Below are 15,868 nucleotides of genomic sequence, written 5' to 3' on the forward strand. Positions count from 1 at the left end.
GGGGGGCACGGGTTCGATCCCTGGTTGGGGAACTAAGATCCTGCAAGCTGTGGGGTGTGGCCAAAAAAAAAGTTGAATCTTGAGGTGGGAAGCCCTTTCAAGGCAAACAAAACCCCAAAATTAATTAAGACCAGCTACTTTCACTTTATAAAGACTTCCTTATAGACAACAGATGTAGCTAACAGGAGTTCTGTATTTTGAACCATGTACAAAACATATACTCAAACAAAAAACATATACTCAAACAAAAGTAAACTTAAAAATGAAAAAAAAGGGGCTTCCCTGGTGGCACAGTGGTTGGGAGTCCGCCTGCCGATGCAGGGGACGCGGGTTCGTGTCCCGGTCCTGGAGTATCCCACATGCTGCGGAGCGGCTGGGCCTGTGAGCCATGGCTGCTGGGCCTGTGCGTCCGGAGTGTGTGCTCCGTAGCGGGAGAGGCCATGGCGGTGAGAGGCCCGCATACCGCAAAAAAAAAAAAAAAAAGTGAAAATAAAGGAGTTTGGGGTGGAGGAGAGGTAATATTAAAAATAGTAAAGACTGCAACTTTCCCATATCTGATGGAGAGACAAGAATCCTCAAATTCATGGAAGCTCCCATCACAGTGGCTCTGACACCCCTCCGGCCCTTCCATTCCTCCCAAACTACTCCTAACAGTCAGAGGAATCTCCCAACCAGCCTTCCGTCACCCATCTTTTCCTCAAGTCAACCCACACTGCTGTGTTTCTGTTCTAAATCACAAACAAAGCAAACTCTCCAACTTGGCACAGTATAAATTTTTACAATCTGGCCCTCAACCACCTTATTTAAGTCTCATTCTTCTAAACCGTAGGCCCAGTAAACTCACTGTTGGCCAAACGGGCCGCTGTCCTGAGCTCCCCAAACCTCTACACCTGTCCTTTCCCCTCCCGAGCCCCCTCCTCCCCTCCCTCCCCATCAAACCCAACTCAAATGCCACCAACTGTCCAAAGCGGGTCCCAACCCTCCCTGGTATAATTTACTGTTAGTATGTCGGCTGCATTCGTTAAACTGTTAATTTGATGACGGATTCTTACTCATCTCAGTAAGGCTCCAGCATTTAATCTAGAACCTGGCATACAGTATGCACTGTTTTCACATTTACTGAATGAATTCAGAGTGTAAATGTCAAGAGAGATATTTATCAGGAACTCAACAACTTGAGATATATTTTAAAACACATGTAGAATATAATATATGTAAAGAACAGCACTGTAGTTGGTAAACAGGTGGAAGAAAACAAACACAAATTCCATCTTAAAGAATATCTACATCTCTATGAAAGGAATGAACACAATGGAATGCAATAGTGCCAAAATTTTAAGTTAAATTGTTTATCTCTGCTAAATCTAAAAATAAATTGTAAGTAAAAATCATAATTGATGAGACTCTCCTAAAACCATTCTGGAACAAGCATATACATGAGCAATTATGTACACAGAACATCATAATGAGATAGAAAATTAGGAAGCTTACTAATGTTTTTTTCTATAAGAAAATAAAAAATATTTAAGGCTTACATAAATAGTAAACATATTCCCATAAAGTGAGTTGCTTACCAAAAGATGAGCTCATCTGAAAATTAAAGGATGAGAATTGTTGCCATGCCAAAAGTTTGATAAATTGAAAAATAATACATTTTAATAAAGAGGTCGTGGATTTAAGAAAAAAATTTTTATTTGATTTTTGAATCATTTCTAAAATCAAATATAAAAATATGCTCAAAACAATATTAGGTAAAAATGGTAAATTTTATGTATGTTTTACCACCATAAAAAATATTTTTTAAAAACGTAATAAACCGTATTCTAAGCCTCAAAACAAGTTTACCTCTTTCTTAAGCAGACTCCTCCTCTTTTCACTTTAGAGACAAACAGCCTTAGTTTTACAAGGGGTGATAAACATTTTTTATAAGTAAAAATGCATTTTATATTTGCCAAAAAATTTACAGCCCACTCCATCCTTTTAATTTATTCAAAAAATTTTTTCAAAACAATTTATTAATTCTAAAATAGTATTAATGTACATGATGCAAAACAATGTTCTGAGTTTTTTCTTACAAGAAATTTTCAAAGTTAAACTAAATGGGCCTACTATAAAATGTTTGGATCTTAGTAACAGGTTTTTTTGTTTGTTTGTTTGTTTGTTTTTGCGGTACGCGGGCCTCTCCCGTTGCGGAGCACAGGCTCCGGACGCGCAGGCTCAGCGGCCATGGCTCACGGGCCCAGCCGCTCCGCGGCATGTGGGATCTTCCCGGACCGGGGCACGAACCCGTGTCCCCTGCATCGGCAGGCAGACTCTCAACTACTGCGCCACCAGGGAAGCCCAGTAACAGGTTTTTATTTTCTTGTTACTGATGGGTCTGATAATTTATTTAGGAAATATTTCAAAGAAATCTCGCATTACACTAAGTTTTTCATTAGTTTTTAGAAACATAATTTAGTAAAAGAAACCTTTCTCTGCATAAATATATACCTGAATCATCAGCTAATCTGCTTATTCTTTCCAAAACAGCAATACAATCTCTCTCATCATCGCAGACTTCCCTCAGTGTGTCCAGCAGACTCCGGGCCACCATTTGTCTACACAGAAAAAGAAAATTATATGATGTTCAGTGGCATTAATAGTATTTAGAACTTTAAAAGGCAGAATCCATATAGTTTAAAAGAAAATTTTTCTTAATACATTTTATAACATATATTAAGTCCCTAATTTCCTAAGTGACAAATGCCAGTATGGATTTTATTTTAACAAGATGAGACTGATCATTTACCAAAATATGTTCCACCTTTACCTGATCTGACAAACTTCTAAGGTCACTGAAAATTTGTTTCAAGTAGCTACCTTCAATTATCATAAATATGGGAAAGTACAATCATTCTTCATTATATAAAATGTTATCTTTACATATGTTACTCAGTGAGTTTTATACATCTATACTCAAACAATTTTATTAGCAAAGACTTTGAGATTTCCCCGAGAAGCCTGATACAGGTGGTCTGGGGGCCCTAGGTGGAGAAACAGTGCATGAGGGAGAGTGTGAGCTCTGGTCACTGCCATGTCCCTCGCCCCTTGGCTGCCAGTCACCTGGCCCACAGCAGGCACACACCACCACCTGCTGGAGGAGGAACTGACGCCTCAGCAGTCACTTTAATGAACATTAAAATTATGCCTAATAGCAAAGAAGCAGTTTGTTTGTTTGTTTTGTTTTTGCCAAAAAGTCAAGAAGGAGTGCTGCCTGCTCACAGGACGGAGGAGTAAACAACTGTAACGGCGGCCACGGCTGTGACCAGCAGTGAAGCTGGGTGACTCAGACCACGCAGTAATGACATCTACTTTCAACTGGATACTTCTGTTTATTGAAATTCATGCAATAAAAGCCACACTTGTGCTTCCACCTTAATGGAAAGCATACGCACATACCTGTTAAATACGTTCTCACTCGCAGCATACTTGTCCAGTCTCCCCAGGGGCGTCAACATGTCATCTTGTGAGACAAAGTCCAGGGCTGAAGGTACAACAATCACATCAGACTCTGAGCTGCAGTCATCCACACCAACTATCAGAGACATCAGAAACACTCCTTGTAACACTGTCGCGCTAAAAGGTACCCCTGCCTCTCCGAAGCAGCACAAGGAAAACTGCCCTGTATTGTTCTTGGAGTGGCACAAAAAGTCACGAGAGAATCTGAGAATCGGCTCAGAAGCCACGACTGACTGACGGATGCTTCTTCTCCTTTTCTACAGATATGTTCTAACTGCCCCTAGAAGCACAGGGGTCAGTAGAAACTCAGTCTGGGGTGATCAAGGAACGGAGTGATCAGAAAAGAGTGATCACACAGACCTGAGAACTTACACGTTCAACCAGAACACTAACAACTTGTAAATAAATGAACTGTCAAACACTGACAGTTAATTCTGCAAGGCAGTCAGAGAACAACTCACATTATATACAGAACAAAGACAAGAATGACAGCAGCCATCTCATCAGAGAGAATGCCATATGAGAAGCCAGAGACAGAAGAGCAACATCTTTAAAGGACTGAAAGAAAAAAAAAAGTCAACCTACACCTCTATACCCAGTAAACAGAAATTGTTCAAACACAAAGGTGAAACAGAGACTTCTTCTGACATACAAAAGCTGACAAACGTCGCCAGCAGCAGACCCACACTACAAGAAATACTAAGAAAATTATAGCAGGTGGAGAGCTGGATCTTTACAAGGGAATGAAGACTAGCAGAAATGGTGAACAGGTGGGCAAACACAAAAGCCTCTTCTTATGTAAAAACATCTCTTTAAAAGATAATTAACTGTTTAAGGCCAAAGTATGTACTGTAAAATAAAGAAAAAATGTATTGTGGGGTTTATAACACGTGTAGAAGTAAAATATATTTACAATAGTACAAAGGCAGAATAACAGGGAGGTATATTGTCCTAAAGTTCTTTTATACATATTATGTGAAAGTAGACAGTAATAAGTCAAAGGCGCATACTAATTATAAACTCTACAGCAACTATTAAACACCAAAAACACCCCACCCAAAACATATAGCTAGTAAGCCAATAAAGGCCCGAAAATGGAATCATAAAAAATACTGAACCCAAAAGAAGGCAGAAAAAGAGGATAAAAGGAAAAAGGAAAAGATGGGACAAACAGATGGGAAATAGCAAGAGAGAGGAAAACCAAACAATATCAATAATCACATTAAGCGCAAATGCTCTAAGTAGCCCCACTAAAAGGCAGAGATTGTCAAACTGGATTAAAAATAACACCTAACATGAAAATAATTCCTTACATAGTACAGAAAAGTTTTAACAGGTTATTCTGATCTACAATTCATAGCAAAGTACCTTATATATTATGAATCAGAGCCGTAAGAACCACCCAGATACTCTCATTTGACCTATTTCCTCCTCTAAGACTGTGGAGCTGGCATGACCTCGAAGGCACCTTTATGCAGGCTCTAGAATTCTATGACTCTGACCAAACTGTTTCATCAGTCACACGCTTGTTAATCTTGAAGATAAACATTAATAGTACTGATTCAGGTCCATAAAAAGTCAGGGGCTTTTGGGAACAGTCCTAGAGCAGGGACAGTCTAACACTGTCGTGTTTAAGACAAGCTTGGAGCACTTACCCTAAAATTCAGACCCCAGATCTCATATTCAGATCCTGACTGTGCAGGTCTGGAGTGAGGCCCAGGAGCAATCATTTATAATAAATACCCCCAACTAGCTCAAATGCAGATTGCTGAACAACTGTATTCAAGAAACATATGCTGAGAGGGTTACAAACCATATTTTGCTTCCACTTACGTTACCACTCTACCCATTATGGTTGACAATTATTTCTGTACAAAAGGGAGTGTTCCACTCCAGCAGAGGCACTGGGGACAAAGGTGCATTTCTATTTCCCAGAACTGCAGCCTCCTGCCAATAACTGTGGAGCCGCTTTGTCCTGAATCATCCTCTCCAAATTCAGGATTTCCTCATCAACTCTTGATTGGACTGGGACTTTCCTGGTGGCGCGGTGGTTAAGAATCCACCAGTCAATGCAGGGGACACAGGTTTGAGCCCTGGTCCGGGAAGATCCCACATGCTGCGGAGCAGCTAAGCCCATGTGCCACAACTACTGAGCCTGTGCTCTAGAGCCTGCAAGCCACAACTACTGAAGCCCACATGCCTAGAGCCCGTGTTCCACAACAAGAGAAGCCACTGCAATGAGGAGCCCTCGCACCGCAACGGAGAATAGCTCCCGCTCGCCGCAACTAGAGAAAGCCCGTGCGCAGCAGCAAAGACCCAACACGCCAAAAATAAATTAATTAAAAAAAATTCTTGATTGGACTAAATGGCTCTGCATTTCATATTTATGGAGGCAGCAAGGATGTGATTACCATGGCTACAGACTGCATACCTAAGTCTTACCCAGCCACCCTACAAATGCCTGCCACAGGTTACAAGAAGGAGAAACACAAAAATAATCCATAAAAACTATCACCACTAGGAAAGAAGAATCCTACAGCATAAATGATGGTACAGTCAATAACATCCTCAGATAGAAAAGACAAAACAGGGCTTCCCTGGTGGCGCAGTGGTTGAGAGTCTGCCTGCCAACGCAGGGGACGTGGGTTCGTGCCCCGGTCCGGGAGGATCCCACATGCCACAGAGCGGCTGGGCCCGCTGAGCCTGCATGTCCGGAGCCTGTGCTCCGCAAACGGGAGGGTCCACAATGGTGAGAGGCCCGCGTACAGCAAAAAAAAAAAAAAAAAAAAAAAAAAACCAAAAAAAAAACAGAGGGAGTAAACACAGCTATACTGCTGCAAGAATCATATAGCTTATGCAAAGTAGTACATTAATTTTAAATAGATTATGGTAAATTAAAGATGCAAATTACAACCCTTAGGAGTACTCTCTAAAACATGCAAGAAAGGATGGCTAGAAAGCCAACCGAGAGTTAAAATGGAATGCTAAAAAATACCGAGTTAACCCCAAAGAAAGTCACAAAAGGAGCAACAGAGAAAAAAAAAGACAAATAGAAATAAGCAACCAGATCAATAATTACATTACTTATAAATGGACTAAACATTTAGGTCAAAAGGTAGAGAATCCCAAACTAATAACAAGGTAACAACTATAGTTGTTACTCAGCTATAGTCTTGTCTACCAGAAACACATTTTTAAAGTCAAAATTTCAACCCATGGGTTGAAAGAAAAGGATTACAAAAAGGAGAGAGATAAAACATGAAACAGTAAGCATAAGAAAGCCAGAGTGGCTATTTTATTACCAGACAAAATAGACGAAGACAAGGAGCATTACAGAAGATGAAGAGAGACCTTTCATCACCCGACCTGTGCCCCGGCGCCCCTCCTTTCTGGGTCACTAAGTTGATTCTGGATTCTTGGACGTTACAGCAGCAAGAGCCCCTTACAGAGTTCACAGCTTTAAAAATCCAATTTCCTACACTGATGAAGTGAAGAAATCATGTCAGCTTTTAGTGTTATTTGAAATTTCAAAATGACTTAAAAGCAATGAAAACAATGATCACTTGAAATGTTTTTTCAAATTATATCTACGCTCCCCAAATTCCAGTGCTCCCTCTTCCCCTGTAAATTTACTGTCTTGGGTAGCTGAAGGGGGACCAGGATGGAAAGGAAAAAGGAAGATGACCTAAAAGGTCAACATGAGACAGAATTCCTACACTTACGTAGGAAACCCTCAAAATTTTTCAAAACTTAATATTTAGTTATAAAAGCTTCCATGAAGAAGCTAAATGACAAAAGTGTCAATGAAATCTTGTGTTTTTTAGTGAATTCTAACAGAATTCCTAACTGGAATAGAAACCTGGGATACGAACTGAAGTCTTATACTGAAGGGTTAGCCCATCTTGTCTCAAATCAGACTCAATAGATCCTACCAGTTCCAAATCAGGACAAGAATCAAATGTGTTACAATGCAAATTAAAGAGAACATCCAGAAAAACAGGACAAGAGAAAGAAATGATAAAACAAGGACATTTATCTTTGTTACTTGTAAAACTGAATCCCCCCCCTTCGCATGAAGGTAAGAGACCATGCAGCACAAGAGAGAGAATCACCCCTGCATTTCAGGAAGGGCTCCATCCACTTTCCACTCCCCACACCAGCACCAGCTCCAGCAGAAACCCAGAGCCATAGAAACCAACAACCCATTCTTTTAAATTTAAGGAAAACAGCATCTAAAATATAAAAAATTTAAAGTTGGACCCATTTGAAATTTTAAAGATGATTATCACTACACAGTTATAGCGACAGTGATGTGAAAAGGGCAGAGGCTTTTTAAAGTTAAGACAGATCTGGGTCCAAATCTCATGTTCTGCTCCTTGTGAACTATGCATGTGGACTTAATGCAAGTAATTAATTAATTTGGCTCCATTTCCTCACATGTAAAATACCTGTTTGTTGTCAAGACTTTAAGACACGAAGACAAAGATAACATCTATAATGCACCTAACACGGTGTCAGGCTAGTACATCCATGTTCCCTCGAACCGGCAATTCATTTGTTTCTCATACAGAGAATCTCATCGTAGTTTCCCTGTGTTTTTAAATGTTTTCATTCATTTCATTCAATAAGTAGGACGGCACATCTACTGTTTAAGTGCCAGGCACTCAACAGGGAACACAGATATAAAAACTAGACAGAAATTGTATGCGTGTATCTATGTACACACGTGTGTATATGTGTGCAAAGACACAGACAAAAATATGCTACTAAGAAAGATGCACGGTGTAAGAGTACATACACAGAACGTGTGCCGTCCACTGTTACACTTCTAGGTCTGCCCTGGTGAGCAAGAGAAGGCTTCAAAGCCCAGCCAATTCTGGGAAGATACACTGAGGTTTGCCAAGCAGGACAGAGGGCGGAACAGGGCGTCCTAAGCCGAGAAGCCCAAAGACAGGGAGTCGAGGAAAACCAAGTCATGTCTAGAAAATGAGTAGTTGTTCAGGACACGTGGGGCACAGGGTTCACACAGAAGTGAGGCAGGAGGAGGAGGGGACAGTGACCAACCAAAATCAACTTAGCCTTCTAGTTTTCAACAGAGTAACATTATTACATTTTGCAAACTCCTCCCACCTGGCTGGAGAAATCGCACTGCCGCCCTGTAACTGGGACTGGCGCTTGAGATTTTCTAAGCAACAATGGAGTTAAATTCAAACATTATCTCCTTTGAGTGACAATTCCGGGCAGCGGAGATACTTATTCAACTATGTTATAATAAAATGTGATTTAAATGATCAATTATTAATTAAAACCATCTTTTTTTTTTTTAATTAAGAAAGAAGCAAAGATCGTGGTGTCTCTCCCAAGCCGAGCCGCCTGCTGGTCAGCACATGGCATTCTGAGAGCACCACCGCCAGCCTTGCCTGGCTCCCCTAACCATCATGGAAGCCCTTGGCCCCGCCAGGAGCACAACTTCTCACCTGCGGGAGGCAATTCCAGCTCTGCCTGCATCAGCACCATGAGCCGCTGTCCTACTCCCCCCATCAACAAGGCTCAGGTATGCTCCACATTCGTGCTAATTTCATGCTCATTCAACAAGACTTCTGAGCCTACTCTTCTTAAAGCTTACACTTCTCTCAGACGTCCCAAACCTCTATTCCAAGTCCCCAGAACTACCTTCAAAAAATCACCTTCCATTCCTATCTTACTACCATACATGCATTTGATGCCAAGTCAGGAAAAAGAACGTGCCAGCAACCATGAGCACAGGAGCACGGGAAGAGCAGCGTTGAGGGGTCACCTGTCCGCATACCTGCTTGAGGGCAGCGGGAGGGGCGCAGAGGTGCTCAGCTGCTCTCACGCGCGCCTCAGAACAGCACCTCACCGCCCTGTCTAAACAGAGATTCTCCCACCACGGCCATAAACACCAAGCCCCTCACCAAGGACTCAACCACAGAAACGACGTTCCCACACGGAGGGAAAGGAAAGGCTGGCTGCTGGCCCTGTACATGTGGCCGGGACCACACTTTAGGGGCAACACAAGGTAATTAAGGGCCATTCTGACCACCTGGGCTTTTTCCTGAAACACTGAATCCAGAACTTAAGCCTGCTAGTCTCTAAAATGACTTTTCATCAGACTTCTTAAAGCTGTAGCTCATCTCCTCATCAAGACAAAAGCAATCTGTCCTATTTCTTTCACTCTTGTGACTCTTCTCAAAGATCGGCAATAATCCGCCAAAACTAGGGACAAGGCTGACTCCCCCATCCCAACACCCTCGTCTTAAATTCTCTTTTCTTGGATCTCTTGGAATATTTTCTACCTTTCTAGACTATTCTTGCTTCTCTCTAACCCTTTTGTGTAGGTAGTTTCTTTCCCCCCACTTTGTCCTCCTGTTCAAATTGTACACACACACACAACCCTCCTCCCCTCGATAAGCCACAGCTTCCACTACCATTCACAGTGCAGAGGACCCCAAAGTTCTCCTGCTCTGACCCCCACGGCCGGGTTTGCAGGTACTTCAGAGTCTGCACCTCCATGTCACACGTGTTCTGAAAACCAAACTGTCCAAACCAACCTTATAAAAAATCAGCTCTTCCTCATGACTTTCTGATTACCACCATTTTCCCCAGTAACCTGCAGTTCTCAAACTTGAGGCCTTCAGTTACTCTGTAAGGCACTTTTCTTGCCGCCACATCTGATCAGTCGCTATGAACTAGAAATTCTACTTCTATGAAGTACTCTGTATTCCCACACCTCTCAGTTTCCAATACCCTAATTCAGAGGCTCTGATATCGTCTGCTTAGAGCACACTGGGGTATTTGAACCCCATAAGGTACATGAAGCTTTCCCGAGGAATAAATCAAGCGGATAACTCCAAGGGCTACACCAGACCCCAACCTCCAGGAGTACTCCGTCACAAAAATGTGCCTGGGCTGTGGATCGAAGACTTTCCCTTCACAACCTCCCAGCTCCCGTGACCTCAAGGCTGCAGTGCTGCACTGCCCCCATGCAGAAAAGCCTCCACTGCAAAGCAAAGGGATCCTCTGCAACACTGATGAAGTGTTAAGAGTTCAACTCTCTAAAGGCTGTAATATATACTTTTACAAGTCAGGTATTCATTCTTCAACCCTTTGCTTTCAAAAAAATTGAAAGACCGATAGCTCATTAAAAGTAATTTAAAAATTTTTGACACATAGGTTGGAAGAAGTTCAAGGAAAGTAGTGGCATCGCTAGTAAAACCCTTTCCATCCACTTACCTATGTCAACAAGATTTCTCTGGGCTTATAGCTCTTAAAATAAAAAGTAGAAATTGATGCTAAATACTGTCTTATTCTAGCAATAAATTATATTCACCCATGAATACATGTTACTTTTTAAAAGCTCCATCCATTTTATTAACAGACACCTATTTAATAAAATTTTGTTTACCAAGTGTTTATCATAATTTGCAATACATTCTGGTTGATCAACTGAGTATTAATAAAGAAAACAAAGTTTTAAAGTTTTTTTATGGCCACAGGAAATTAAAAATTTCAATTTCTCCTTTTATCTTTGGTGCAAAGAAACGTGATAGGGTGATCAATAAAACTTGCAAGCATAAAAATATATTAAGGTAAAATTTTGTGCAGGAAATAGAAAGATCAGGAAAAAAAAAAGAACAATGTAAAATTCCCAATTTAAAGTTTATTCTTGAATATTTGAAAATGGATGATAGTGTGAAGTGCTACATTTAGATTCCATTTTTAAAAGTGATTATGACAGTTTCATTTTGAAAATACCTTTAAACTTGAAAATGTCTGAGAGAAAATTTCCGAGATTAGTTTAGAAGGTATCCAGTCGTTAAGTTTGAAGACCACTGCTCTCGACTATCACAACGGTCAATCCACTTACTCCAGTCTCCTCATCCTAACCCGGTTTGCAAATCAGAACCACTTCCACCTTCCGACAGCCCTTCCTCCCTCCCCTCCCCCACCCGTCTGGATGAAGGTACCGCTCTCCCACCGTAATCCAAGGGCCCCCTGATCTGCCCCCACAAACCCCGCACACAGCCTGGGCGGGGGGCCGTTTTCTGCAGGTGCCTCACACTTTTCCACCTGCTCCATGTCTGCCCTCTTTACCATCTCAGCTTACACTCACCTACTTATAAATATCACCCAGGAAGTTATTTCCTACTCTTTCTGATGAAGAGCTCTTCCTCCTATGAACTCCCCACAGCCTTGGGGGCCTGCGCTTTACTCCACCAGCAATCGCAGCGTTTTATTTTTTCTTCTTTATTTTTTTGTTCCCCCACCCCCACCCCGGCAACCGAAACACAGGTAAAGTCCCAGAAGACGAAGCCTGTCTTGCTAATTTTTATTACCTAAACAAACAAACAAACCCAAAAAATGGGGTCTGATGCTTCTCCAGAAGAATGCCTATTCATTAACATTTGTTAATGAGAAGGTAGTCCACAGAGACACCTGCGAAGACAAGGGTCTTTTAATAGCACTTTATCCTCCCCTAAGACACTCACAGACCATGAGCATATTAGCACCTTTGAGAAGTACTACACCCAAGAGAACTGATTAATTTGTACAACTTAACTTTCACCAAGCTTGATGAAAACATCCTTCTATTCTCCACACAGCCTCTAGGAATATCCACTAAAACAGAAAAAAGCTGATGGTCTGTCCTCCTTCAATCTTTCCCTTGATAATGCTAAGGCCACAATAAACTTGCCGAATTTTTGTTTGTTTCCCAAGTCCTTTACATCTTAGAAAATGAAAGATAACGAGACACACCATACAGATTTAATCATTTATAAGAGTTACCTTAACATTTGGGGCTTTAAATATTTTAACAAATAAACCAACAAACAGGAAAGGCAAGCTCTTCTGAAAAGCAGAAAGCCAGCAAGGAAATGTAACTGATTCAGGTAAGAATCATCTACACACACTAATACTAACGGGTGAATGTCTGGGAATGGGATATCCCCCAGCATCAAGTCACTTCTCTTACCAACTTTTGATACAGAAAAAAAAAAAAAGAGAGAATCTTTAAGTGGAGAAATCTGGTAGACATCACACCTTAACCAAGCTGTTAAAATCAAATTACCACCACCAATGATGGAGAACTGACATCAGGTGCCTTTTGAGATGAAGCACTGAGAAAATCACGGAATTACTTACATAGCATCTCTGCACACACACAAAGAGAGAGGGAGGGAGAAAGGAGCATAACCTAAATTAAATCACGAGGAAACAGATAAAACCAAGCTGACTCTTCAAAACTACCAACATCATGAAAGATAAAGGCTGAGAAATTGTTCCAAACTAAAGAGACATGACAACTAAATGCAATGGCAGGAGCCTGGATTGGCAAGATAGTTGCTATAAAGGACATTATTGGACAATCGCTGAAATCTGGGAATGAGCTACATATTACATAGCTGATTTGTATCAATGTTACGCTTTCTGAATTTGAGTGATTATGAGAGCCTGGCCTTGCTCTTAGGAGATACAGGCTAATGGTCAGGTCTGCAACTCCTTAAAAAGGTGCAACAAAGAAATTAAGATTAAGAATAACCTATACATTACACTGTGTATCTGTAATTATAATCGTATAGAGAAACAAAGAGCAAACTGCCAAAATGTTAACAATGTTGAATGGAGGTGAAGAGTTTGGGGAATTAACTATAACACCTGTGCAACCTTTGTGTAAGTCGGAAAATTCTCAAAGTAACAATTTAATTTGAAAACAAATCATTTCATTATTTTACCGCAAATTACAATACGTTTTATGGCCTTATTCAGCTTGGCCAGAAAATCACAATTCATCTCAGCAACTATATACTGAAGGCCTACTGTGTGCTGGGCTCTCTGCTATGGGTAAAGTATAAAAATGTTCCAGATATATATCCTCAAGCAACAGGTATGTCAAGTTTCAATGTGTGACAATATGCTTATCAGAAATCCTTTCTTCAAATATATTGAAAGTTTACTAAATTCTTAGAAATGATTTTTACTAGTAAATAAGTATAAATTTGTCCTAGAGCATATTTAATTTCACAACTGAATTTAAGCAGGAATAATGTGCTAAAGCTTACTCTATGAATATTTCAAAAAACATTTCCCTAAAGTACATATGCACATGAAAGAGGAAGGGGCGTGTTTATCTACTTTCAAATTAGGTACCAAGATCACGTTTTCTATACAGCATTCTACTGGTCAGAGATGCAGCACATCAGAGCGTTTGCAGGTGTGGACTCCCATACATTATAGATGTGGTGTTTGTTTCTCCAGTGTGCAAACATTTTCCTTGCAGTCCTATTAACCCAATTGCTTTGGTTAGGAATCCTTTTTTCTGTACGTAATCCAAACATAAAACTTGAGCTAATCCAGGTCCAAATAATCACCAGTCCCCATAAATGAGGTACCTGAATTTATCTAAAGTCTTGAGGTTTTATTTCTACCAAAAACTAATTTGATAGATTTAAATGTGAAAATAATTTCTATCAAATCTGACTTTGAATACAACTCCAAAGCAGTATATAAATTTAAATATAAATTCAGCAATAAGATTTTGGACTGACCACTTCAGTAATCAGGTAGTGCCAGGATCAGACATGTCAGATCACGCCGATGTTCTTGCCCACTTTTGCTCCAATGACTGGCTCCCTTATGTATGAGTGTTTTAAAACACAAAGAAAAAGGGTATATTGTGCTTCCAACATTCCCATGGCAGGCACTACCTGGACAAAAATGATTTTACCCACCAAATACTTGGAACATGCTATGACCTTCACATCGCCCAGAACCTCTAGGAGGTTAGATAACTAAATAAGGGACAAATTAAGGGAGGTCAAAACTGGAAGGCAGGAAGAGTACAGTAATAAAGAGTAATAAAGTAATAAAGACTGTGTCAGCCAGGTCTAGATGTAACCCAACACTTGCAACGTAGGTGACTGAGCAAATTACTTAACTGTTCAGGTAAGCCTCATCAGGTGCCACTTCTGTAAATTTGTGGAGCTACACACCTCATCGGGGAATAGTGTCAGCAAGATTATAGCACAACACGCAACACACAGTATGACAACACGTGGTAATTTTTTTTTTTTTTTTTTTTTTTTGCGGTATGCAGGCCTCTCACTGCTGCGGCCTCTCCTGTTGCGGAGCACAGGCTCCGGACGCCCGGGCTCAGCGGCCATGGCTCACGGGCCCAGCCACTCCGCGGCATGTAGGACCCTCCCGGATCGGGGCACGAACCCGTGTCCGCTGCATCGGCAGGCAAACTCTCAACCACTGTGCCACCAGGGAAGCCCAACACGTGGTAATTTTAAAAATGAACAAAATCCAGAAATTTCTCCCACTTCCCTTCTGCAGCAAGTTAAAGAACTATGTGAGAGGATATCTGAGGAAAAAACTTTAAAACCTACAAGGTCTGAATAGTATTCTACCCTCTGCCACCAAGCCGTGTGTGCAAGACCTTGGGCCCAAACTTTCTCATGCTTAAAATGAGAAGGATGAATATATAGTCTGTCCTCTAGCTCTTGATTTCTGTAATTCTGGAATCATTGGCTCACGACAGGCATAGCACAATTCAAATTTTTAAGTTTATGTGATTCTCTGGATGATACAGCAAACCAATTTAAAATATAAAATTCAACTTTTGTTTACCAATATTCTTTTGTTACCATTAAGGCTGACCCGAAATGGTGAAACGTGCTTATTAGCATGATAAAAAACAAGCAATATGTTGCTTCTTTTAATCTGGTGATCAATATTAAGATGAAAGTGAGTTTAGTGATTATACAGGTGGGCTTTGTTACAGTAGAACCAGCAAGGAAAATGTCTCAAGAATTTAATCATTTAAACTTTCATAAACTACCATACCTCACCATAATCTCAGATGCTCTTCCGTTCGCGGATTACAACATCACATTGCAGGTATATGCCTTGTGAGATATTTAGAGTTAAAATAAATGACACTGGGATGTCTTTAAAGTACTCTAGCTGCCTCCTCCCAACCCCCACCCACAAAAGTTCAGATGTTAAAGGAGAGTAAGTAAAAGGTGGGTATAGGATGGCTCATTTGCTTTTGTGTATTTTCGAAATTTCCCATTTAAAAAGTGAACAGGGCTTCCCTGGTGGCGCAGTTGTTGAGAGTCCGCCTGCTGATGCAGGGGACACGGGTTCGTGCCCCGGTCCAGGAAGATCCCACATGCCGCGGAGCGGCTGGGCCCGTGAATCATGGCCGCTGAGCCTGCGCGTCCGGAGCCTGTGCTCTGCAACGGGAGAGACCACAACAGTGAGAGGCCCGCGTACCGCAAAAAAAAAAAAGTGAACAGTATTTACCTTAAAAAAATCAATGTAGTGCATAATATTAAAAAACTAA

The 15,868-nt window shown here is 41.0% G+C and overlaps 1 protein-coding gene across 11 annotated transcripts in view; it reads right to left on the reverse strand.

The window, feature by feature from the left end:
* The window catches only part of PPP4R1 (protein phosphatase 4 regulatory subunit 1), a 133,025-nt gene that overhangs the window by 39,932 nt on the left and 77,225 nt on the right, over window positions 1-15,868 (reverse strand). For 9 of the 11 annotated variants that reach the window (XM_079941873.1, XM_079941862.1, XM_079941870.1 and 6 more), the window contains 2 exons: window positions 3,439-3,574; window positions 2,491-2,597 (listed from right to left, as the gene is read on the reverse strand). In XM_079941873.1, the coding sequence (XP_079797999.1) occupies window positions 2,491-2,597; window positions 3,439-3,574 (243 nt within the window). Of the gene's footprint in view, window positions 1-2,490; window positions 2,598-3,438; window positions 3,880-15,868 lie in introns of those variants that run through there. The other 2 variants (XM_079941867.1, XM_079941865.1) reach the window with 2 other exon arrangements.

Source organism: Stenella coeruleoalba (genome assembly GCF_951394435.1).
Source record: "Stenella coeruleoalba genome assembly, chromosome: 14".
Lineage (NCBI taxonomy): Eukaryota > Metazoa > Chordata > Mammalia > Artiodactyla > Delphinidae > Stenella > Stenella coeruleoalba.